Source organism: Botryllus schlosseri, chromosome 4 (assembly GCF_051294905.1).
Source record: "Botryllus schlosseri isolate E-star chromosome 4, Bs_hap1, whole genome shotgun sequence".
Classification (NCBI taxonomy): domain Eukaryota; kingdom Metazoa; phylum Chordata; class Ascidiacea; order Stolidobranchia; family Styelidae; genus Botryllus; species Botryllus schlosseri.
Genome location: NC_137239.1, coordinates 27,913,136 through 27,941,126, shown reverse-complemented (window position 1 = coordinate 27,941,126; position 27,991 = coordinate 27,913,136). Strand labels below are relative to the sequence as shown.

The 27,991-nt window shown below is 39.5% G+C and overlaps 3 protein-coding genes across 3 annotated transcripts in view; all 3 read left to right on the top strand.

The window, feature by feature from the left end:
* Positions 1-27,991, top strand: part of LOC145438357 (transcobalamin-2-like) — a 204,357-nt gene that overhangs the window by 85,622 nt on the left and 90,744 nt on the right. The window lies entirely within an intron of this gene.
* LOC145438374 (allurin-like) lies at positions 91-7,884 on the top strand. The gene is made up of 7 exons (XM_080315779.1): positions 91-229; positions 3,125-3,296; positions 4,562-4,700; positions 4,803-4,891; positions 6,140-6,193; positions 7,090-7,277; positions 7,547-7,884. Exons 1-7 carry the CDS (start codon positions 172-174, stop codon positions 7,717-7,719), a joined length of 873 nt encoding a protein of 290 aa, XP_080171905.1. The 5' UTR covers positions 91-171; the 3' UTR covers positions 7,720-7,884.
* LOC145438373 (allurin-like) lies at positions 17,920-25,265 on the top strand. The gene is made up of 7 exons (XM_080315778.1): positions 17,920-18,266; positions 18,751-18,925; positions 20,579-20,720; positions 21,458-21,567; positions 21,821-21,874; positions 23,812-24,008; positions 24,930-25,265. Exons 1-7 carry the CDS (start codon positions 18,212-18,214, stop codon positions 25,073-25,075), a joined length of 879 nt encoding a protein of 292 aa, XP_080171904.1. The 5' UTR covers positions 17,920-18,211; the 3' UTR covers positions 25,076-25,265.

Sequence of the window (27,991 nt, the reverse complement as noted above, 5' to 3'; positions counted from 1 at the left end):
CAATTCTAGGAGCATAATGCAATGCCCAATATTCTAATGTAACACATTACGAGATATAGTTATGAACTGCTTCATTTAGTCACGCATTCCAGTATACAGCTCATTTATAGCACCTTCTTTCTCTTATTCTAACTATAGCTTATATTAAAAGCACATAATTTCCAGTGAAATATGATAAAGATGAAGATTTCCTTAGTTCTTGTGTCAGTGATGGTTCTTGACTTTCAAGGTAAGCTTTATCGAGTCTACGTGTGTTATTACACCACATAAATATGCAGGCCTACTTTGTATATAATAGGATAAGGATCTGTGATCCATATTGAACATTATTCTCACATCATTCACACACTGATATACGGGTGTGAATGGCACACGTCCATGACACACAGAACCAGAACATCTCAGACTTGTACCGTGGTATAAATCGAGTACAGCATTTTCGTTCAAATTATGCATTCACGTAGGATGGTGCAAGTATAGGCGCGTATATAATAGGACTTATGAACGCGATATAATTCTGAGTTAGGATCTGCATTCGTGTAGGCCTACCACTCTTTTTGTCCCTTTGGGTGCGAATGAATAACACTCTCTTCGCTTAGAGTGCATGCATCTGGTCCCGAATATTATCAAGAAGCTGCAGCAGCATAAGGCTGGAAGTCCCAGATTTGGACGACTATAGATAACTAATTTCTGGTTGTCTGGCGAAATGCCGGTAATCAAATTCAAATCTCATTAGTTAAATGTGTTTCTTTGCTCTTATTCTAACTCCAATCCAATTTGTGAAATGTTTTTATTCTGCAATTTTAATTCTAGTAGAATTTCTGATTTTCCTGAAAATACTGCAGGAGGACACTATAGCGCGAAAGGAGACAAGCTTGGTGTACAGACATTTGTGATTCTCGTGCCCGTGAGAATTAACTCCCATTATATATGAACCAAACTTGATCATTTTTTTAAGTTTGCACGAATTAAGTAATTCTAATTCTAGTCTTATTAAAAAAATATGTAGCTACAATTCTAATTCTAGTCTAATTTGGAATAAAACTGTGTTACTACAATTCTAATTCTAACCTAATTTGGAAAAACCCGTGTAACCATAATTCTAATTCTAGTAAAATTTGAAAAAAAAACTTCACCTATAATTTTAATTCTAGCCTAATTTGGAAGAAACTGTGTAACTGTAATTCTAATTCTAACCAAAATTTGAAAACCCGTGTAACTTTGATTCTAATTCCAGTCAAATTTGAAGGAAAAACTGCAGCTATAATTCTAATTCAAGTCTATTTGGGAAGAAAACTGTGTTACTACAATTCTTATTGCAATCAAATTTAGAAAAGTTGAAATTTACTAGTTGTCCACGTCTGGCTGGGGCTAATCGCGTGTCTGTGAGAGATATCGGCATCGATATCCGAGTATCAATCATTGAAACCACAAATGAGTATTTGGATTTTGTGGAAATTTCAAACATGCGACCACAAAGAACATAACGACACTTCTCCGCCACATTAAAGACAATTTTGCATTTTTGACCACGCCTATTTCATTGTACTTTGTGAAAATGTCGGGGTTTGAACACGACTTCGAGGAAATGTCATTTCCGCTATCGTGCGTAGCTCTGTACTGAATGTGCCGTATGCTGAGATACGATCAATCGAGTTTTCAATATATCCACTATATGACAAAGCGTAGAGATTACAAAGTGGAAATATAGGGACGCATAATTTATGCACTGGCAAAATACGTCTCTCCTAGTCCTTACTGGTTAAAATGACTACAATTATTACTCGATTCAAATTCGATTACGCGAATTAGGGTTGCTTTTAAAACAAAAAAATCCATTTAAAACAAATATGTTTCAAACATTGCCCCTGCTTAAAACATGTCTTTATTTTAGCCATGACGTCACGAATATTGAATTGTGTCACAGTGGAATGATGTTGACTGTTGAAAATATAGGGTAAATAACTAAATATGGCTCCATGACGAAAAAGGCTTCCGATCCCCGTCTTAAAACGAATCAAAAATATCTACGACCAGGACTACATCGTTGTGCAGCATATTTTGCGGTCGGCGTTCATCATCATCAGAACACCCATTCCGTACCAATGATATCTATATAGTGCTATAACTGTTAAACCGACGACGATTTCGAGGGTTCCAACCATTCCATATCGAATACGTCGACAATATCTGGTACAAATCGCTCGTATAGGCTGATACTGCATGTTTTTAAAAAGTATTTACACAATTATAGCATAATTATACAGCTTTTAAAAATTAAAAAATAAAACAGTTTTGTTCTTTCAAAAATGACATGTTTTCAAAACACTGTTTAAAACAGCGGTTCCCAACCTGTGGTACGTGAGTAGATTCCGTTTCTCCTTTCCATTTTCTGTTTCGCTGACTTCAGCAGCTCAACATAGTGGGAACATTTTTGACTACCTTAGGCGCGCGTAACTTATGTAGGTGGTATGCGAGCACTGCATAAAACCTCGAAATAGTATACGTTGGTGGGGAAAAGGTTGGGAACCACTGGTTTAAAACATGCTTTGAAAAAAGTGTTTGAATACATTCGAATCATGCCTGATGAATATACACGATGTTTTATACGGAAAGATGAACAACTCACACTTTAACTACATTGCATTAAGAATACTTGGACACTAAAAATTTATAGCTACACACTTATTTTCCAACTATGCTCGAATTAAAAGTACAACTATACAGTTTTCCTTTCCAAAATAACTTATAGAATTTGAATTGTGGGTAGAGATTTTTTCAAAATTAGATAAGAATTAGAATTAGTGAATTGGCGAAAATTTGGACATCGAATGAAGTTCCCTTCATATCAAATCAGAGCTCATTATCACAATCAAGAGGATAGCAAATGTATGTACGCCAAGCCTGGCTCGTTTCGCACTGAACAGTGAACGGCTCTCCTATAGCATTTTCAAGGAGCTCGGAAATTAGATTAGAATTAAAATTATAGCATAGAGACATTTCACAAACTAAATTAGAATTAGATTACTGGCCTTTCGATGTAATTATACTAATTAATTAACTAGCTGTCAAAGTCTGGCCTTTACGCGTGGTAACGGTTAGCTCATAATATATTTCTGAGCAGTCGCTCGGTGCGGTATGGCGGACGGAGAGATATTAAGTATGGAGGACGGCGACAAGGCGAAGGCGCTCGAAATGCAGAACCAGATACGCCGGGCAATATTTCCTCCGGCGTCTAACATGCGTAAACTCTTCTGGGACGACGGTCTGGCGAACAAGTGCGAAGATATCGTTGTGTAAGGCTAGTAATTAATTTTCACTGCCTTTGCATTTTCGTTAGTTTATCTGTAGTTTTGAGAGTGACGATGACGACTTCTGTAGTAAGATGCCACACTTGCACAACTACATAATTCAAGTTGACTAATTAGACTTATTGGAGCGAAAAGCGGGTTATCAAATCCTAAGCTAATTTGTCAAATGTTTCTTCGCTCTAATTCTAATCTAATTTCTACAGCAGAACTAAAAATTTTTCAGGTAAACCTGAAATTATATCATAAATATGATTGTCACGTAGAAATATCTACCAAACTATATCTATAATTAGATTGCCGTCATTTAGCTCTAATTAGTAGGGCAATTTTTTACCTAAAACTCAAAATTTTGACATTTTGACCAAATTTTGACCTAACGTATGCAAATTAGGTGTTTTCCCACATGATGTCGCAATTGTACTACTTATATTCAATTCTGGTTCGAACTCTCTGTCCTTACGAAGTAGTTCGGCCTGAAAAAAACTTTTTCGACACAAAAACTGACTAGTTTTTTTCATGAAAAAACTTGATTTTAACGAAATCTGGTCCTATGAAGAATTTCAGTGGTTACACCACGTATTATGGTGGAAATAATTAAAATATGTTGTAGTGCAACGAAAGATACGTTCCTACATTCTCGGGTAGAAAGTGTCAGTCCTTACTAAAGTGGCTTGCCAAGAATGGAGAAAGAACGTTCAACAGTAGCAGTAGTTGGCTTGGCTGACAACACTGAAGTTGTTCATGAGAACACAGCTGGTGAGACACCGACCGTGTTGCTTCATTCTGACAATGGTGTCTACATCACAATTTTCCATAATGCGCTTCTTGATATAAGAATCATGCAATGCCCACGCAATCCTGCTTCAGTTACGATGTCAAATGTCAAATGATAAGTTGTCCGACAGTGCAAAATCTACGACCCAAACGAAATGCAGGATGTGAAAAATTTTGACTCTGTTTACAATTTCGACATTTTTTGAACTAACGCTACAATTTTGACCTAATTTTGACTTTTTTTTGACATGTCGAAAATAAATTGCCCTATACTAATTAGTATTTGTTTGTTTTGTTTCGGGGTATTCCTGGTGTTTGTCGACTAGGCTACTATGGTCATTTACACCAGGCCGATATTCTTCTTATTTTCCGTAACTAATTAGTATGATTAGATAACTAAAATCATTTAGTGGTCCAAGTCTGCTGAATGATAGCTGATAACAACATCTGCTAATTTATGCGTTTCCCTTCTCAAGACTCTGCCCCGAAAAGCCTGATCACACGATACGCGCCACGAAAAATTTCACAGACACAACGGTCAATTTATATTACAAGGAGAACGTGTACGAGTTCATGCCGGTCGCCACCGAGGCATTCAGAGAATGGAACTCTCGGGTAATTCAATTCGTCTAAAATGTTCTTTGGGAAATTGGCAACCACGATTGTCTCCTGCGATACGTAATTTTACAAACGATTCATAAGCTGATCTTGTTACAGAGTGACGTTGGGTCAAACGTTGAGAGGCAGTATCTGAGGTTGCGCTGGGCTAGCAGTAGCCGAGTTGGCTGCAGTGCGGCATATTGCGGGTTAGTGAAACCATCGGAATCATTTTCGATTTTACTCCGTATATCTAGAGTGTGATGTCTAAATTGTAACAATGAATTATTTTTATATATGTTGATTTATGTGTATAAGAAAGTCGTGTGTATTATGGATATATCTTCGCGGTGGAATCAGTCCGCTTTACACATTTTAAGAGAATTGTGCGAGGTTGCATTTTCTTTCGGCCATATCTTAGCCATGATTAAGTTTGAAACAATGTGACAAACATAACCACGGATATGGCTGCATTTTAAACAAAGGCTTTAAAAAAAAATTGTTTTCTTTTTCTTCAAATTGTATAATTATGCCATAATTGTGTGAATACTTTCCAAAAAAACATGTTGTACGAGCCTACGGACGACTACCACCATAGCCGACGCATACGATAAGGGATGGTTGGAACCCTCGAAATAGTTGGTTCAGCAGCTAGTACGCAGATATGGATCATTGGTACGAAGCGAATGCTCTGATGATGATGACCGCCGACCGTAAAAATGCTGCATGACAATATAGTCCTCGTTAAAGATAATTTTGGTCCGTAAATGACAGCGGTTGGAAGCGTATTTCGTCAAAGGAGCTATATATTTACTCTTTCTTTTTAATTGTCAATGCCAATCCATTATGACGTCACAATTGAATAATCGTGATGACATGGCTTTAAAAAACGATAAAAAACATATTTTAAACAAGGGCCATGTTTCAAATATGTTTGTTTTAAATTGATTCTTGTTTCAAGTGCAACCCTAAACATCAAAATTTTACAAAGAACATACTATTCCCAAAGACTGAAAATTTCCACATTTCCATTTTATGTATGAGCGAGAGAGTGTAATGGTGCTGCTATAGGCTTCTTGATCGGTAGGTCGTCGGTTCGGTCAGATCGAGGACTCGAAAACTGGTATCCACAGCTATTCTGCTAGGCGCCTAGCATCCACGGATATAGCGTGGAGGTGAAAAAAATGGGGGGTGCAGACTATAGGTGAATTACGGTCATATCGAATATCCGTCGTCAAAGCATCTCGATCGTGCAGGCGAAAAAGAATGTCATCTCTCTCTCTCTCTCTCTCTTTCTTTCTTTCTTTCTTTCTCTCTCTCTCTCAGCAGTGGTGACCTTGAGATCGTTGCTTACCGTAAAATACATTTTAAGCCATAGGAATCCGCGTTACTAAATTAAATGACCGAAATATGCAATCAAACCAAGTCATGCGTGACAATAATTACACATTTTACAGATATGGAGGACTGATCTGCTGCAAGTACGGCCCGACTGCGCTTGACCCGAGCATGTGAGATATTCATTTACAGAGGTGGTCAGTAACGAAGTACTTTTACTTTTCGAAGTGCTTGAAGTAGATTTTGCCTACTCATATTACTTTTAAAGTAGTTATGATTTTAGACTACTCCTACTTCCACTTGACAGTTTTCAGTTTTGTAGGCAAAATAAGCGTAGAATACCTACCTGCTTACTTGTGAACCACCACTCCTACTTCTAAATGAGTAGAAATTACGGCGTTACTTCTACTTCTACTTGAGTAGCGACGGGGACTACTTTGACTACCTCTGTTCATTTATATACCTATGGATCAGTGGCAACCTGACAATTTTATCATCAAGCAAGTGAAATTTGAAGAAGAAATATGTTATTTTTGAGCAACCCCAGTGTGCAGTGACGTACGCAGGGGAGGTTAGGGTTCTAAATCGAAACTACGTTCTTCAAAATGCCAATTCCATCTCCAATTGATATAAACTCATTTGTAATCAGGAAATAAGTATCCGCCGCGTTTCGACCGAACAATACGGTAACACTTTTCAAGGTGAAGCCTCGAATTACTGAACTGGTACCGGAAATGGAATAGTAGAAGTCGCATTGATATTCATACTGTGATTTCGTTTTGTGTGAAAATTACATTTTGATGGTAATGTTCTTTTAACACTCTGTTGATGCACAGTTCATTTTCTGCACCAGTAATTTATATACTAATGCATTAGACATGTAGTTAATGTGTTTTGTGGTGGATTTTGCTTTTTGTAACTCAGCGAAAATATGGGGTTACACGAAAGCTTGCAGATTCGCGAAGTGTTTCGCGGCTTAGAGAAGGTAAAGAACCGCCATCGTAGAGAATGGAGAATAACGTTGTGAACATTGTGTGCCATTATACGTTGTACATGTCTATTTCTTTAGGCCGGTCGTAAACTTACCCGTCCCGTATGCCCCTGACGTTGAGTCCTGCTCCGGTTGCGAGAAGACTGATTTCTGTGAGGATAAGCTTTGCGTCTCGTGCGCAGAACAGAACGTTACCGCCCCTGCTTCGTGTGCGACCGAAATAGACGAAAACACTACTTCTGCATCGTCGACTTCAATTTCTCCTGGTGAGATCCTGGCCAGAGTTCGACAACTATCGATATTTCTAGTTACCTCATTAGGTCAGTGGTTCCCAACCTTTTTTCATTCATTCCCCACTTCTGATTTCCAACCCTAAAATATGCTCCCTTCCATAATGTTTGGTAAGACTTTGTTTCGTAACGACTTCCTATCGGTTAAAGTTATAACAACGCGGGATTGATGATGACCACCGTATGTAGATAATGATTGTGGGAGTTGCTCATATTTTTTCCGTTAATACCGTTCTGGTTCACAGCCTCAACCAGAAGCACAATCCCAACGCTTCCAGCAACCGCCGGAGACGGAAATATGTCTACGAAGCCCGCATCTACATCTACATCAGGTGGTGTCAGCTGCTGGACAAGAAGAAGCAACACTGAATCGTTTACTTTGATTACCCTGCTGATTTCATTGCTTCTCGGTGTTTGACCGCTGCCTTCACAATTATAATTATGCATATACTGATACTAAATACCCCCTATTATTGAATCTAAGATTGATAAAACTCGAAAATATCTACCACCCACGCCACTCGTGTACATGTACTGTATTTTGATACCGTGCAACGTACAACGCATTACAACGTGTCAACATAATTGTGTCTGTTGTATTGCTCTTAGTCAGTTAGCTATGATCTCAAGGGGAGTCAGTTAGCTATGATCTCAAAGGGTATGTCGAACGTGACACTGGTGATATTTTCATGTCAAGAATAGTTTTGGCCAACTTCACTCCGTTGGATGATTTTGTTTTCAATTCTGAAAATTGCAATAAATATCGAGTAGTCTCAGTGATATATCGCGAGATTAGTAGGCTTATATCGGAACCGAGTTGACTGTATACCACAAACATACTCCGACTCATGACATCCAGATGTATTAAATTTGATTCTTAGATTTGAAATATGGTGTAATAACATGATACAAAGGGTGAGGGATGTAGACGACAGTTCAGGACACATTTTTGTTTATCTAATCTTTGTTAGGTTATCGGATGTATATGAATAAGTCAATGGAATTGTGGATGTCTGTATCAAGGGTCCCGAACGCGGTGCCCATGCACTCTGGGATTCTTTCCTTTTAATCTTCGATTCGCCCTCAGATATCAAGCATTGAAATTGAACCGTGGGTCTGGTTACTTTTCTAGTTTCAGCTCTCGTGAACCTCATTCTCCATAATGATGCATTGTCAATTTCTGACTTTTATAATAATCACCACTACATTTCATACCGAAGTCTGATAAAGAGGCGAATAGACGAAATCTAACATCAAGAATTACACTGCTGCTACCTAACCTAGTAAACAACAAGATTTTCAGGCGTCGTACACCGAGATGTACCGGTATCTGAAATATACATCAGTGAACCCATGACATACCTCGATTAAAAGTAACTGCTTAACCCAGATTCCAACCAATGTAGGCTACATTGTACACTCTACTGGTACAGGTTAAAATGAATCAGACAAGGCATAATAATTCCACCTGTATTTCGTCAATAGTATTAGTATAGTTTCACATTTCACTATCAAATATTTATCCTTTCTCAGCGCATGTGATCACTGGTAGTGCAGGGGGTGTATTCGAAAATTTATGGAAGTTATTAATTCTGTGCTGCATCTTTGGGTGGGCCGAATGTTATTATTCCACTTTGTTGCATAATGTTGTTTCTCGACCTCCCATCAGGATTGTCGGTATAGTGAAATAATATTGGATTGGCCCAAACGTAGGACTACCAGAATCAAATTCCCTGCATGATTAGGAGAACAAGATTAGAAATTTGTATTTCTTGATCGGGCACATCATTTTCCTCTCCTGATCGCATATGTACTGTGAGGCTCTCTCTGAAGGACACTACTATATTATAATCAAAAATCGACTCGGATTGAACAGCGCGTAGCGTGAAAAAATTTCAAGAATAAATCTTTCATTAATTAGGGAGTCAATTCGAAATTCAATTTGCAAATTGACGGCCGCCAACACATCCTAATCGAATTAAGTGTCCACAACCGCATAATTTGCCTTCTACTGCTGCAAATTGGCCACCCTTGGACTAAAGATTCGATATCGGGGTTAGCTAGAGACGCTACTTGCTGGTTAACTATCTCCTCGCTAGGCTTGGTCTTTGGGGAAGCCCGAAGTCGTTTTTTAAGCGTCTCTCTCTGGACAGTGATGCGCCATTGCACATCAAGGCAATATGCCCAATTGCACATTTATATCAGCAAATTCGTCCTCCATGGAATGATATTTCCATCGTAGAAGCCGTATCAGCTAGTTAGGAATAAGGAAATTGGGCACAGGAAAATAACTTACTTTGAACAACCACAACAATATGAATAAACTGAGATCAATTTCAGCATTTCAAAATGCTTTAGCCTACTAAGCGTTCTTCCGAAATTTTAAATCAGGTTGCCGGCCACAAAAAAAGACCTCGCGGGTCGCGTGTTGTTGTCTGTAGTATTCGTGGTGTATGTCGACTACTATGGTTACAACTGGCCGATATTCCTTATTGTTGATTCCGCATTTGCTGACTTGTAGCGCATCCCACTTCTAGGCTTTTTGTAAGACACCGCTTTCGCGGATGAGACGGCGAGAAGGAGCCTAGATAAAGATAAACCTCTAACACTTGAACGGGAATTCTGGAATCGACCTCGGTCGGACTTGAACCCACAACCCTGTGGTGTTGTAGCTGTGGATTATACCACTACGCTATCTCGCTAAGGGCCGCGGGTTGGTGACCCGGGTATAAATAGACCTACAACGCTATAGGCCAGGGCTGGCCAACCTTTTCAGCCAAAGGGCCACATTCGATTGACGAACTTTTGCGCGGGCCACTATCCGCGCGAAGCGCGAAAATTTTTTGAAGTTCATAGGTCAATAATATTGTCACCTGACTATATTGCGGGCCTGCTGTATATCGCTGGGCTAAGTTTGCGAGGACTTGACTATTCGGCGCATGTACATATCGATTACGAAAGCAGCGACCAACATACGTCAATCATTTCGTGCCTAGGTTTCATAGTCGACGGTCTTACTGCGAGAGCAAACGCAAGGTCGCATATGTTGAACGACACTTTGTCTCGTAATCGCTAATATAGTTGGACTCAATCTGATACATTGGGTGTTCTTCAATTTTCACAAAAGGGCAACAATATGAACAAAAAGTCGAGTGACAACATATTGCGCTAAGCTTGTAGAAAATTTTTACCTTTGATAAATCTATCGCAAATTATTCTGCTTTATTGTAGTGTACGAAGATATACCAATAAATGAATGGTTGATGGATCTGTCAATGAGTCGAAACTCATATTTTAGTCATCACATCTCAAGTGTTGCTGCCAGACTAATCAAATTTTTGGTTGGCCTTGCAAGTTCACAATCTGTGCAATCCGAGCGAGATAGTGTAATGGTTATGCGTCCGGCTTCTCGAGCGGTAGGTCGTGGGTTCGATCCCCGGCCGGGTCATACCAAAGACTCGAAAAATGGTATCCGCAGCTATCCTTCTAGGCGCTCAGCAATCACGGATAGCATGGAGGAGAAAAAAAACGGGGGCGCAGACTAGATGACCTCATGGGGCCGTATCGCAACTCCGTCGCCAAAGCATCTCGATGGTGCAGGCGAGAAAGAATATCATATCTCTCTCTCTCCATTTTTGATGATATTAGAAATTTCGGAAATTACCTCGCGGGCCACTCAAAACTTTCTCGCGGGCCACATGTGGCCCGCGGGCCACGGGTTGGCCGGCCCTGCTATAGGCACACGAGAAAACAATGATTTGCACTAATTACTAGTCATGTACAAATAAAGGAGTCAAATGCTACCAACGTAAATGCACGAACGTCACACTAAATATGCCTACTCGGGAAACATGGGGTAGAGGTATGTTGCAGAGATGAGCGTAGATTTGGACTTGGATTTTAAAAAACAATATCGCATTTCAAGGTTTTTACTTGACTATAATTTGGGCGTGATACAAACCGACTCCAGGATTTGGATTGGAAAAATGTGCAATTGGACATATATTTGAAAATATTAAATCCGCTATCTCTGTCATGTTGGTATTGGCGAAACATAGTAGCACGCGATGTAAGTTGTTGCCATAACATTCATCAAATATCACGCTCGTCAGGTTTGCGCGTGTGGGATATCGGAATTCCGCCGCAATCGGCGACAATGTAGCGTATAACCACCACAGTGTAACCGAGTGAGCTGCTGATCACCAATGGCAACAAGAAATATTTTTCATTTGCGGAATACCGATGGGACGTCATTCATTTGCGGACTCATGTCATTTCCGTTGTGAACTAGTACATTCTCACAAGATAAGACTGCCATCGAAATCAAGAATTAAGATAGTGTAGCCTATATATAGTATAGAATTTTCCAAATTGAAATGGCATATGGTGCAAAACGCCTCTCGCAGTTATACGCAACATTTCCACATTTACATGAAGCTATATACCACAAACGTATACGGCGCTGTAGCAGCTAGTAGAACACGCACAAATGGAAAATATTCAGTAGTGACGCGACTCCACCTAAATTATAGGGTTATCATATTTTCGTGGCCCAAATTACGGACACACTTTAGCGCCTCCCAGCTGGTTTTAAAATGAGTTATGACCAAATATGACGTCACAAAGGCAATTCTTTGCCTATCGATTGGAGTGGATTTTTCTTAACATAGGTCGTGAATTAATTAGACTAGACTATTGGACCAGCTCGAATTTGAGCTGTGATGTTTTTCAGGGTCGGCATTCTCATTTGGTATGCAATTTGTGCAAATATATGCAGTAATATGGTTGTGTAATGTGTATAGTAGCCAGAACCGAAACAACAGTTTTAAGCCAACTCCCGCCCCAAAAACACTGTTTTGGGGCCCACCACAAAGTGATCGAGGCAACGTCTGGTGGGGTATTCATCTGGTTTCTATATGTGCATCGGGTAGTTTATTTTGTGAATGAATTCTGTCAAAACGCGTTCTGTGTATGAACCTTGGAAGTTCGAACACACGTTGATTCAGAAGTTGAATTGTAATGTGATCATTAATAATTGTAATTAATTTTTCATGTAATCGTAATGCAGATTTCAAAATAAATTATGTTGTTATATTCGGATATACTAAAATTTGAAGAGCTTATCTTCAGAAGACAGTCATTAGATTATTGATTGCGATCAGACATGGCGTAATCGTGATTTGTAATCGTAACCGATTACGAGAATTACAGATTTCCGGTGTAATTCCGATGTAATTTCCGGTCGATTTCTTTATAAGGGGCGATTATGTTATACTTTTACGGGGACTATGGCATTTAAAAAATTTGTGAACGAGGAATAATGCGTTTTATCAAGTTTATAATAGTTTGTCCCCCCGCTCATTAACGCACCACTAGTATAGGCTACACTCTAATTTTAATCTATAATTTGAGAAATGTTTTTACAGTTTCATTTTAATTCTAATCTAATCTCTGACTTTCCTGAAAATGCTACATGAGAACTGCATAGTGCAAAACGAGCCAAGCGAGATGTAGGCTACATATATTTGCTATACTCATGCTTCCCAGTATGAACTGTGATTTGAACTCCCAAGTTTTCGCGATTCAGTAGCCTAATTCTAATTCTAATCCAATTTGGAAATATTAATATAGTTCAAATTGCAATCACATTGGGAAAAGTTGAACATTTTCTCGAAATGCAAGTCTGGTAACGACGACTGCGAGTGCAAAGGGGCTCCTACCGGTACCGGTAACAAGATTAATACACAAACGGGATATGCCTGCTGGCTGAACGTCGTCCGTTGAGTATACCAGCGCAGCTATACTGGGATGGTGTGAACGTGAGGTTCACGTTCGCGTTCTATGTATGAACCTCGGAAATTTAGAGGTTCACGTTCACAAACGAACCTTGGTCGGTTCTGCACTGTGAACCGTTTTCATATATTACAATTTTTGCTTCATTATAACATCTTTGGTTGATATTAATTGCATTTAAACGGCGGATCACTCTATGCATGGCGCTGACAGCATAACAATCAACCCTAAACGAGCATGCACCTTGACAATCTCAAAAATTTTACTTGCTTTTTTACAAAATTTTGCTCGAAATATCCAGTTTTCCGTTTTTGAATATTTAGTGACTCTCTGCTGTGAGTCTGACCCGCAATCACACATCATCAAGAGCGAAATACACTACATAGGTGGTTAGCGAATGAATCGTTCAACCAATCAATGAAATTGATATCGTTGTCTTATGTAAAAAATCGGACATGCGTACGTGGTCAATCTTGATTTCATATGTTTATTGTGTCATAAAAACCAAATCCGTGCAATTGGGGTATTGGCTACTGCTTTATAATTTGTTAAAGGGGTTATATCGGTAAACAGAAACCCGATTTACACTCTGCTCAGTATCAACGTAGCAATACCCAGACGCCGAATCCGAATACATTGTCCGGACTGTCCTAGACCGTTCAGTCGTAAGCTTATATTTCCTTGCAAGTCCTCTTCGAAATTGTTGGCAAAGCCACGGAACACATTGCTTTTATGGAATTATTATGTCATTTCATTGCCCCAGTAGATACATTTGGCGACATTTAAAACTTCAATTGTACTTCAGCATTGGGGAATTATGTGGCACGAGTCGTCGCTAGGTAGCGTGTTATAGGCTATCACTTCAGTGAAATGTAGGGTTGGAATTAGCAATATGACGTCATGAGGTTCACGTTCGCGTTCACACAAAGCCTTTCAAAAAGGTTCACGTTCACACGAACCTGAACCTTTTAGAGGTTCACACCATCTCCACCAGCTACCCCTACCACGGTACCAGAGTATCTTACGACGTGCGCCTGTTTAGAGCTTACTGGCACGCACGATACCATTTCAGTTTAGTTACACTTATTACAGTAAGTAGTATAGGCGTGCGGTACCGGCGCTGTCGGTAGAAAAGGGGTTGGTACTGGACTACCGGTATCGAGTTTCACACACAAACCTGACTGTCGAGCGCTAGTACCGTACGGCGTACGCCTGCTGATTGCAATTATGTTTTAACAATTAGGCATATGAAAAGCGACACGAGGAGTGTGATATCAGAAACAGCATTCATATTAGATAGCCGCTGAGCCACGTAGTGCAGCGTGAAATGACTCAAGCATCTCAATTGCCCCAACCCGAATAGGTGACGCAGGACGGCTGCTACTGCTACGGGTTGGTATAGTACGAGGTACAGGGAGCCTTGCTACAAGTCGGCAACGCTGAATCAGATAAGAGCGAGTGCGATAGTAGAAGTGGAATTCGAGTTCTCGTGGGTGCAGACGTCCAAGAATATGGTCTGCCACTCAACTGTTACCATGTGATGATTTGTTTTTGTTTTATTGTGCTTTTTAACTTCGATGGTGAAAGATGTTGTCACAATAAATATATAATATTTCTATACATACATCGTGTGCCAGGCATTTGGTGTCTTATATAAACTTATGTCCGTAGACACCATCGTGCGTCATGACAGTGACTAATTAGATAAATTGTTCCTGTTTCCGTAGAAACGCTATGAACGTTTTCCTGACTGAACGTGCTCACTGCTCTGTTGTCAAGGCTCTGGTCCCCCATTTTGGCGCGTTTAATTGTCCAACCCATGTTGTTTTAATAGCTAGCATAGTATAAAGAATATTGTCAAGTCAAAGAGAAAATATACAATCCAAAATCAGTTTCGTGGTGTATAAGGCCTTATTAGGCGATAAAAGCCACAGTTACAACGTTCAGCATTCTCGTGTTTTTGAGCAATAACATTGGAAACCATAGGAGACTGGGAATTTATCTTTTGGCATAGAAGGTGAATCAACTATCCGTTTTCCATCAGGTTTGCGACAACGTAAAATGGCACACAAAGGTCAGCATATAATTTTGACGGGCGACATTGTTCTGGAAGTATCGCAAAACTAGATTCCGCCGCTCAAATGGCTCAAAAACAAGTCGAAGCGACACCCAGAGAAACCGTAATCTGCTGGTCTTGGTCGCGGCGCGTCACTGCAAATCCTATCACGTCACAGCGCGTCAATCGAGATAATATCAATCTCGGATGACACGCGCGCGTACGGCATGTGGACTCGCAGGCTTCAAAGGTCATAAATATTTGCTTCGCAGATGATATCCAAAACCAAACCAATATTTTGGTTTGGGCTTCAACTATTATTATTGCCGCGGAGAGTACATTCTTCGCATTACACCCACCCGGCACATCCATCGCTCATTGCAATTTCACATTTAGTAGGCTACCGCGAAAGCGGTGTCTACATTATTTTGAGATAGGTAAACCGTCTATTTATAAAACAACTTTAAAACGCATTATTTGATCGCTGGACATAATGATCCGAGTACTCAAACCTGAATCGAGTATCAATTCTAATCGTTCAAGTAGAGTAATGAGAGAGTAGTACTGAAATTCCACGCTTCTTTACCACTAAGAGAATATTTTCAAAATATAGATATAAGGTTTCGATACTATTACATCGATTGGTCGTAACATCCAAACATGCAGTGCAAAACTACGCACTTTAAGACAGAAGTCACCAACACGCGGCCAGCCAGGTCATATTTTGCTGCCCGCGCTCTGATTTGAGATTTCTGAAAAACGCTAAGCATGTAGAAATGCTGAAATTTATTTCAGTTTCAACATGTTGCTGTTGTTTTTGTGTTTCACAATAAGCTATTCGCCTAAGCCCACTATCACTACTCCTCACTAGTTGAAACGACTTCGACTTTGCCAACAGCATGCCATCGAGGGAGAATCAGCCGGTATGAATGGGCATTGGGCATATTGCCTTGGCGTTGAATGATCCAGCCACTGCCAAGATCTAGACGCCTAGAAAACGGATCAAGGCTTTTCCACAAGATCAAGCTTTGGGAGACAGTGTTTTAGTTATAGTAACGACGAAACGCGTTGTCAGGTGTCGTGCGCAGTTCATAGTTCAAAATAAAATGAAATTGATTGTCATGATATTTCTTGTTGTATTTGTACTACTTTTGTAAAGTACTGCATCTTTTGTGGTAACTATGACAGGCGCCAACGTTGAGAAGCGCAGCGTTGTACTGGCGTAAAGTTTTAAAAACGTGGTTGCTGAACTGTGGGCATTTTTGTCTCAATATAGCGTTCTTGCGGGCCTTGCCGCCTCTACGAAATTTGAAAAGTGGCTCGCGAGCCGTTTTGAGTTGGCGACCCCTGCTTTAGGAAAAATGACATCTTTGTAAAGTGGTAATCAACCACAACATTGTCACAAAGAGCAATAAAATAGGTGTGGACGAAAACATACCAAAATAAACATTTTGTGACGTAGAATTTGCATTATATTCTTTGTGGTTGCGTAAAAGGTACATATTTGAACTTAACACATCATGTATACGTGACGTCATGAGTGATACTCATTTAACCGAATCGTCCCGAAGCCTAATACTCAATTCAGGATCGAACCACTCAGGATTCTGCGCCAGCCGCAGTCATAGCTCCCCGCGTCCGCATGCAGATTTTCCACTGCGCATCCAGGAATTCAGACATATATCCGACTAGCGGATGTTTATCAAAACTTGGCGAGTTTCCTCAAACGCAGATAACGTCCAGATATGACGATAGCTCCGATAAATTACGCACCCGGATTTAAATACCCGCCCATATTTCAACCTCATATCAATGGCCGCAAGCAAATCTGATACAGATTTCACGCTCAATAAATAAGAATTCAAGATTGACTTTGTCCAAGAGCTCGAAAAATGATACCGTGTGATGTTGTGGTGATCTTGGTGTCTTGACCGCTGCTATGAAGGAGCATGGTGTCTACTGAAGTTATGTAGAAATAGATTTCTTCTGATTGCTATGCTATCGTGAATCCAATAAGATCGAGTGGAATGCAGAAATGATTACAGCGTCGTATCATATCCATGCGCTGATCATATCGTAAATCTACCGGCTGACAGCTCGCCAATTTGTTTTCGTTTCTGGAGCGGTGTATTTTATTCTTTATCGCATAATATCCTAAATTAAAGCATGGCGGAGCATTCGGGTAATAGGGCTGCGTCATGTTGGAATTGGGAACATGAAAGCATACAGTAACTGCCGACCCAACAGCGTATTTGACTATTAAAATATGATCAATATTACAAGGGAAATTCAAAGCCAAAAAAGTGAAATTATATAATCTATGCCTACTTGACTACTATGTTTCATTGTCTACTTAACTAAAAATCTCATTCGCGTGGGAGATAATTATTCGCAAAAGTGAAAGCCTTTTCTAATAATTTTATTCTGTTGAGATTGTTTATATGATAGTAGATTATAACACTTTATTCACCTTACTGCTGTAAAATATATAAGTAAAATGAAAAGTTAAGGTCAACAAGAATCACCGAAAGTGAAACTAGAACCTATACCGATTATCGTTTTCTATGAAATTTATTTCAATCCATATAGTCACCTCAAAATCACCCAAATATTACAGTTGGTATTCGAACATCAATACAACGTAAGTGCACGGAAATCCGAAGATGTTTAACAGAAGCAGGCTCGGCCGTTATCCATATTTCAGGCTACGTCTCTCATGATTTATATGCGGTAATTGGTTTACCTTTACTGCCATGCCTATTGGGTGCGGCATATATATGCTAGTACTTTTAAGATGTATGCGATAATCCTGATTATACGACAAGGGTCATGACATACCTATCCAGAGAGATGTATGCGGAAAAGAGACCTAATTTCGAACATTAAAGAACGGTGATCTAGCGTACGAAAGAAAACTGTAGCCTAAATATCTCAATACGTGATTGTATAGGTGATTCTAAGCACGATACAGCTGTCAGAGGATAATTGACGACCCTTTCAGAAAGTTGGAATTATACCGTACAGGTAATTAGACATCATTGTATATTTCTTCAACGCGATCATGGATATGATAGGACGGACATTGTCGCTCTTCGTGATACTGTGCAATCGTCCAGGTAATTATTTATGCTATAGTAACCATATAACAAATATTTAAGTCATGCAAATTGCAATATCACACCGTTGTACCATCGTATCTTCCGTTCTAACAAATTATTACCGACTTGGTGATAAGTATTTAAAAGTAAAGTAATAATCCAGAGAAATGTAGTATAAGCACGGTATAGCTTGATAGGGATCGAGGCACGCATGGTTAAGTTATCGTTGTTTGGATATGAAGATGGCTATAGGGTAGAAAAGCTTTGCAGTGCGAAAAGAGCCAAGATTGCGGTACATACATTTGTTATTCTCATGCTTTTGAGTTTTGAGAATGGACTATCATTTGATAGGAACTGAGCTTCATTCAATGTCCAAGTCTTCGTGAATTCAGTATTTCTAATTCTAATCCAATCAGAGAATAAGTGTGCAGTTATCATTGTAATCCCGGTTTAATAATACCCAAACTAGCAGCAGTTAAATCTCGCGTGCTCTGATTAACAGTTGTCCATTGTGACGCGCGCGTCGGAATCACTATCACAGCCGAGGACGAGGTCAGGAATTATTTTGTCAACTACCACAACGAAATGAGGATGCATTTTCCACACCCGACAGCGTCAAACATGAGGAAAGTGCGTTGGGACGATTGTCTCGCGAGTACGTGCGAAGATGTGGCACGGTGAGTGTATTGAAACTCAACTTTACGCCACGCAGCATAGGTAATCCAGCAACAATGTGCTCGCATTACTAAATTTACACACTTCAAACTTTTTGACTGACTCTCATCGGCAGCGTTGGCTAACTACCAGTTGTTGGTCTCTATAATGATGTCGCAGAATAATTAATTGTGAATCTTACTCATTGCGCTGTCTTTACGTTGTTTATTACGTTCTCGCGTTCGTTTGGTTGTATCATAGTGTCCTATATGGTGTCGACACAGGCAAATCTCACGCCTCAGTGAAATTGTATCACGTCACAATTTCCATTTGGCTACAGGCAATTTGACGGTAATTTTTGACCGGCTTGCCGAGCCTTAAATTTGGTAAAACGGGTATCAATCGAAAGCTGACTCTGCACTGATTACGAAAATATAAATTTTATTCCGCTCGTGGCCCTGGAACTCCCACAATCAGCCTCGAATTTTTCATTGTTATGGAGATTGGCATTGGGACGCAACAATGCTGTCTGGCGAAACGAGAGTGTAGCTCAAGAGAAAAAGGTCCAAAAACCATTGTTGCGTCCCAATGCCAACCTCCATAACAATGAAAAATTCGAGGCTGATTGTGGGGGTTCCAGGGCCGCAAGCGGAATAAGATTTATATTTTTGTAATCAGTGCAGAGTCAGCTTTCGATTGATACCCGTTTTACCAAATTTAATGCTCGGCAAGCCGGTCAAAAATTACCGTCAAATTGCCTGTAGCCAAATGGAAATTGTGACCTGATACAATTTCACTGAGGCGTGAGATTTGCCTGTGTCGACACCATATAGGACACTATGGTTCTATGTTGCTGTAACCTGCGTTTCTGTTATCTACGGTTGCCACATTTTGAGATTCGAGAAAGAGAGGACACTTATTACCAAGTGATATTAACGGACATGGAAACGGGAGATGAGGAAAATGAGGGCACGTGATATCCCTAGTGTTATCGTGCCGTGACCTCATTCGGGTCGTATTTGCTGTACGCCTAATTTAGAACTTGGCCATTATCTTAAACTCGTTACGGACAACCGCTTGAATTACAACGCCGATCTTCTGCACCTAGAAATCGATATCAGAGGATCCGGACCAGGGTCAGAGTGGAAAGTGGAAAATTTCAGCTTTTCCAAACCAGACTAGAATTAGAATTATAGCTATTATAGCTACTTAAATCTTGTATCCCCGGAAGCCTATTTATACACGGATAAGTTCGCGATCTGATCCGTGTAAGCGATGTCTTAAAAAGCCAAGAAGTGGGCCGTTCTACAAGTCGGTCGATAGGGAATGCAAATAAACAAAATCCGCCTGGTGTAAATGACCACTAATGTCAAAAAACACCAGGAATATCACACATCAACCAACAGACACAAGGATAGTAGCTTTAGGAAAAATGTTTGCCGAAAAGCCACACGCTCAGGAAGTGCACAAAATATATATTAAGAGAATCAATTTGATATGATTTATGATATCGCATATAGTTAATCCGATACTGCGATTGACACTTTTAGTGATGCCTTGGTATACCCAAATAGTCTGTATTCAAAATGATGTATAAGCGCAAGTATAAAGATATTCTTGCATCAAAAGTAAAATCAGAGCGCAGTAAAATTGAAATCCAATCCGATATTTAACAGACGGTGTCCCGTGGCTCTTGACGACAGCCTACCGTTTACGAGCAACTTCGAAGAATCCGGCGTGAACTTGTATCTAGACAAGTATGTTTACAACTTCACGGAAGAGACAGCGACTGCAGCTATGGACGAGTGGTTCGTTCAGGTAAGAGCCGAATTTGTTTTCATGAAACTAAACAAACGGACGCATCTACACAGTACACACTCGATAATTGATGTCGTCCAGCGAAAGAGAGAGAATATATGTTCGCTATGAATATCTCAATCCATATCAATGACATTAATAAAAACATTGAACTGAACTGAATACGTCATATAGGCTTCAAGACTGAAATGTGTTACCGTATATTCGTTATAATATTTATATTATATAACTCATCGGATTCATGGGGTTGTGTATTTTTGATAATTCATTGTTTGTTACGTAGTCTACCCTACCGTATACAACAGTGGTTACGCTGGGTTCATACAAACCCTAGGGGTTCGCTGGAGGCCAAAACACCTATACCCGACTCATACAACAAGAGTCATATTGATTTACAGTAAACTCTCATCATTATATTTTTGCTTTGCGTAAAAATCAAGTTTTAATGGTTTTGTGCTCCAGTGCTCAAAGTAATGTATTAGATGTGTAAATGTATTATATTTTAGTTTTTGTGACCAGGCGAAAACTTGGGGTTCGCCGAAGGCTTGTCGTTTAACGTAAGGGTTCCCGGGTGAACAAAGGTTAGGAACCACAGGTATAGAGCCTATGTAAGGTTCAGATCTTGGTATATTTTAACTATAGAAGAATGATGCCCAGAATAATACTGTGAAACTTTCTAAGTACCGTGACTGGATTTACTATATAAGTTTCATTATCGTCTTTTGTCCTTTCCATAGAGGCGAGAATTTAACGGAACCACATGCAACAATCCAAGCCTCTGCAGACAGCACTCCAGACTGTTGTGGGCGGGAAACGACCGCATCGGATGCAGCTCCGCAGTTTGTGGGCAAGTGGCATTTACGACTTTGAATTGTGTTCGTGCAAATGTGTAATTACAGAGACATATATTTATCACACTTTTCCGAGACCAATGATTGATGTTTATCATCCCGAAATAGCGGGATTCCTTATGCTAATACTTCTGATCTTGCATGCCGATTAAAGATCGAATTCGATGCCTATGCCATAATCACTCTCATTTTCCACATGCACAGACTAATCTATGCGTTTCCTGTTCTAATTGAGGTTATTTTCGACAGTGACGGGATAATGGTATGCTGCGCATATGGTCCAACAACTCTCGACTCGAATACGTAAGTGTCTTTTTGTTACATCACCAAGTTTCAGTACACTAGTTCTTTTACTGTACAAATCATACGACATATCACTGCGAAACCGTGTATAATAACACTCGTAAATACACACCTATAATAATAATCGGTTAAATTAGGGAGAAGTTGGGTATAGATATGCCTTAATGTGGTTTCGAAGTTGTATGAATGGATTTGGAAATATTCTTGAGGTACAGGACTTCAATATAGAATTCAAAATATATTCATATTGAAATAAAACCGAACTATAGTTGCTGACGATTAACCCTGACGAGTGTCAGCCAAAAATATTCGGGTTGCTTTCAATATGAATGTATTATTATTGAATTGTATATCAATTGATTTATAGCAATCTTGGTCCAAAATTATTTGCGCAGGTAGCGTGTACGCTGCTTGTCCGCGGAAACTTAAACATCCAGCGGTTCCTTCGCTTATCCATCGTTGAAGCACATCAATGTTACAGCCGAAAATGATCTGCCTTCCTACTCAACACAAAGATAGTTTTGATAATACGATTTAAACATGGATACCCCTGGATTTATAGCACGAGTGAAGTTACGAAACTTTCATATCTGATAAATCGGTATCGATCCCTTATATAACTTCTGTCCATGCAACTTCTCTTTGAATGTGCCGAATGTCATGGCCGGAAGGCATAATACAGAATGAGCAATTGAGCATAAACGAAGGTATATATTCGTCACCCGTCAAATGAACGCGCGGCATCTAGCCACAGTGACGATATCTTGATCAACATCAAAGGATACTTTCTGAATGTGGTCACGTTATACAGAGCCGGCGTTTGCAACATGAGATATACGTTATAGGCTAAAGCTTAAAAGATTAAATTCAGCTTGAATGATGTTAACGCAAGCCCAGAAACCGGAAGCATATGGCTGAAAATTAGGGCTGGGCAAAATCGAGTACCTGAGTGATTCGATTCTGAATCACGGAATATGCTTCGAGTCGAGTCGAGTAATCGAGTATCACTCGTTATGACGTCATAAAAGAATGTAATACGTCAAAGTTCAAATATGTACCGTTTATGCCCCCACAAGGAATATAATGCCTTTTATCCATCTCATTAATGATAATTTGGTATTTTTTCGGCCACACCGATTTCATTCCACTTGGTGACAATATGTTGTGGGATAATCATGACTTCGGAAATGTGCTACGTCCAGTAACCTTCGTAGCATCGTACCATATGTTCCGTATGCTACAATACCGCCAATCAAGGTTTCAAGGCTTCACCAGTGAAAATTAGTATCGAAACTATAATTCTCGTTGATAATTAACTTTCAGTGGCGAGAAGCGCATAATTTCAGTACTCGAAAAAATCGTATTTTACTACTCGACTCGAATCATTAAAATTAATACTCGATTCAGATTCGAGTACTCGAATCATTGTGCCGAGCCCTACTGAAAATAAACGAATCCCTTTCATATATCAAGTTTCTGGTTCGCAACCTTATATACAGCTTCCGTACCAGTAAATTCGCAAAACAAATTTTGCGGACCGGTAAGTTTTTAAAAACCGAAATCAAACCATGATGTAATCACGACAAAAGTATGCAATTAAAACCGAAGAATTGGAGCTTATATTAATGAGAAATTGTCCGCTTTTTGCCCTGTTATGTGTGGTTCTATTGTATAGTTTCTGCTAGTAGGAATATTGGTAAAATCACCAACTCGTTCACTGTTTGCTATATTCTACTGTTAAATTTTGTCAAATGAAAAATATAATTTTAAAGGAGCCTACAATTTGTTTTATTTCTCCATGGAAAAGTCTTGAAACACTGAGATTTCGCGATCGATAATAAAATCGGAAAGTATTTGGCGAGGACCGGTGGTTGAGAACCACTGCTGCACGTTCTGTTCATCATTATTATAAATTATACGTATTATATTTCCCATAGGCCTATTCAGGATATCATCACACCCTACATGACCGGACCACCGTGTTCGCGGTGTCCCGAGAAAGAAATCTGCGACCAGCAGCTCTGCGTCCTCGCCTACGAAGCTAGCTCAAAGTCTTGCGATACTGTACGGAGCCCTGTAGTCGAACAGGACGAATCTAAGGCGACGATTACTTCCAGTGCGCGCAGCACTACAGGTTAGCAGAAAAGCATTCTCATTCGCACAGGCACTGGGAGGCCGACTGCCAATATACCGATCAGGCTTGGTCAACTAGAAAACTTTCAGCTTTTCAAAATTAGACTAAAATCCCAATAATAGATACACACTACTCAGTTTCTCGAGACTAGATTAGATTTAGAATTATAGCTACACACGTTTTTTTAAATTAGGTTAGAATTACTGAATTCGCGAAAACTTGGAAATTGAATAAGTTCAGTTCCTATCATATCAAAGTGCGTTTTCATTGGCACGAGAATAGCAAATGTCGGTACAGCAAGCTTGACTCATTTCGCGCTGTACAGTTCTACTGTAGAATTTTCAGGAAAACCAGAAATTAGAATATACTTAAAATGAGAGCGTACAAACATTTAGAAACCTTCCACAAATTAGATTGGAACTAAATTACCGGCATTTCGCGGAACTTAGTCTTGGTCTAATTATGCAACCAGAATTAGCTAGTTGTCCAAGTTTGTTGTAGGGTAATTTAACAACGCGAAAGAATGTTCAAGTTAGAGTCACTTGAACTTGGATTTAGGTCTACACTTGGGCCATATGTATATAGGCCGTGTATGTGCCTATGGTTGCATAAAATGCATACGTGACGCTTCTCTGAGCTAATTCATAATTTACCAATACCTAACAAAGCTGCTACGGTGAAATCATTGAAGTATTGTCGCCAATTATTCGATAATAATCGAAAAGGTGTCGAGTGCGATGATTGGGTCTGTGTAAATTACTCTCGGTTTTTGTTTTAGGCTATTCATAGCGTTCCGACTAATTGGTCATTTCACACCGGGTAGATATTCTCTATTATGATTCGACATGTTATAGCACGGCGGACTGCTAGGCTTGACATCGCTTATTATTCTTGGTTAATAGATTGTCTTCCAATTTCCAGGGATGGACAAAGCTACAGCGACGAGTCCAACATCTACGTCGACGTCCGCGTCAAGCAGGGTTTTCGCTGATCGCTGGACATTTATGTACATTTATATATCGCTTACAAATATAATGGCTTCATACTTCACGATGCAAATGTTATAGGGTTTCACAAGTTCCATCTTGGTGTCTTAATAGGCTATACTATTGCTTCATACTGAGATGACTGCATAGTCACGGAGTTGGGCCAGTCTGATGTCATGACAGTAACCAAACGACAACCTCCGTTTCATTCTTTCCGTAGCGTGAATCTCTTACATTGTATACTGTTTAAAATAAATTTATTTAAAAGGAATCCGGACTCTTATTTCAGTATCGAGGTGTGCGTATATCCAGTCAATTATAACGCCGTTACTATACTAATATTGAGATGGTAATTCGTGCCGGACCAATCATAATTAACAACTAGAAAATAGTCATCTTTTCTAAATTAGATTAGAATTAAAATTACTGAATTTGCAAAAGCTTGGAAATTGAATTAGATTAACGAATCTGAACTATATACAACAATCAAATTCTGTAAATATCAATTCATTGTCATAAGTTGGAAAATGTCTGTACACCAAGCTTGTCTCGCATCGCACGCAATTGTCCAGTCGCAATTATAAGGAAACCAGAAATTAGATTATAATTATATTTTTATATAATATAAATATAATATATTTTTATTAGATTCTATTTTTTTCTTGGTGTTGTGCGGCATATATACAGCGCATCATGATACACATACTCACGATATGTGCATAATGCATATGCATGTATGTATAATAGGGCTCTTCAAAAATGACTTTTTTTCTCAAATCGTACTGACTACTTGATAAAATTGTTAGGTTACCTAATTTAAGCCTACACACAAAATTTGGTTCAATTCCAGCCAGTAACCGCTTTGCTACAGGAGAACAAAGTTTCTATTTATTATAAAAAAATAACAATAAAACGTAAAGTTTTGGCCAACAAGCTGCTGATAAAATGCGGTGCCAAAACATAAGCGTCGACAAAACCTTGGCCAATAATGACCGATGCTGGATAGTCAAACCATTCGATATGGATAATGGATATGCTCCGTTGTCGGCATAGAATAGTCCCGTTTTGCAATTTGGAGTGACAGTAGTACAACTGCGACACGCAGAGGAATTTAATTCACCCTAATTTGAAATCGCGTGCGTCAGACAAATTTTGTAGACCAGTGCTGGATAGAATTGTGGTGTAGGCCTAATACTAAAAATGAATTCCTTTTCATGGGTGAGGCTCGGGTCGCGAGATGCAACAAAAGTGGGGTTTTCACCTGTTTGACATACTGGAGCGATATAGATCTTATTGACAGCTCTCAAAATCGATTTCTTCCAGCAAGCATTTTTCACTCGTGAAAAATACGTTGTATTTTGGATAGGAGTGCAGAACAGATGTTTAAGACCAGGCCATTCAAGCTCTAGTAGACGTTCTTGTACAAAACCCGACAACTTGTTTGACGGAGAAGGGTTTTAGTGAAATGGTTGAAATCAAAACGAGCGAAAATAGTAGCCTTTTAAATGAGACACTTGATAGCTTAAGATACATAGTAGTCAATTTGTTGCACATCTTAACAAATAAATGTTGTATTTTCATCTTCTTTTTGTGTAGCAATTTTCGGTTAGTTTGTGCGAATGAAATTTATTTTACAAAAAAAGTGCGAATGAAGCTCAAAAAGGTTGAAAAGCACTGGTGTATACCATTAGTGCATGATATGCAATGTGTATATGTCGCGGGACAGAAAGGTGCAGAATAGCCTTGTAAGGCTTTCTGAGTCTAGCACCACCCCTCCACACTATCCCGGTAATGCTGAGCGCCAAGCGGAGGAGCCATAGCTAGCAGTGTTACTAATCAGGTCTTTGGCCTGACTCGGTCAGGAATTGAGCCCACGACATACCGATCAAGAATCCGGACGCTTCACCATTACGCTACAAATTAGATTAGAAGTAGACTCCCGGTATTAACGCTCCAACTAGTTGAATTTGATAACTAGAATTATATAGTTGGAAAAGCCTGTAATATATAATAAATGTGGTCTAACATTGACACGTTACACTAGAACTGTGAACCAGAGGTTCTTAATCTTGGCTGGATTTTGATCGTATTGTATCCTGCAGCGCACAGCCTGTCGAAATCGAAGAGGCACTTTTGAGAGTGAAAGGCCTTTATACATTAAAGATGCTTTGAAGTTTTTTGGCCAAAATGATTAACGAAATATACTTGTACTCGAGAGCTACGAAATTAAATGATCAGAATATTTCTTCTTCGTATCCTAAAGGATGATACTGTTTAGTGTTATGACCAATGACAACCTCACATGAACGTTATATAATATGGATCGCTTTGTTTGGAATACATTCGTGTTATAGTTAATAACTGGGTGCGGTACTAAATTCAATGTGAGCAAAGATCTCTACCATATTTTCAGTTGATTTACTTGTCACAAGAAGCACGAAAACAAAATCCAGTAGCCTACAATTAACTTCCCCGTATTGGGAATCGCACAGGTGAATTCCGGATGTGTGCATCGGGCTCGAACCAGATGATATGATCCAGTACCCGGTGGCTGTTATAACAAATTCGATTTGATCCCGAGTATAGCGCATGCAATTATTATATCTTTAACTAGTCGAGTGGTCATCAGGCTCGATTCAAGCGCGAAAAATTACGAAACGCAGTTGCAAGAGAGGAAGATTTGCTTTCAAAACTTTTTTCACGAGTTAACGCCAAGGACATAGTTGCTTCAATGAACATGCACGACTCAAACGAGGTTGCATTGTTGATAAACATACCAGCATTCCACCGTCAATTCCAAGCATGAAGCCTCTCTCGTTTACGGTATTTGATTCCAGTCCAAACAAATATCATGATCACATCGTCATGAAGATTAAAATCACTATTTAATTGTGATTACTTGCGCACCGATAAGGGAGTATAATTTCAAAGCTGTCAGCCAAAACTGATCCATTTTTGTTGTTGTGGAAATAGCCTTTCGTAAATCATTGAGCTATT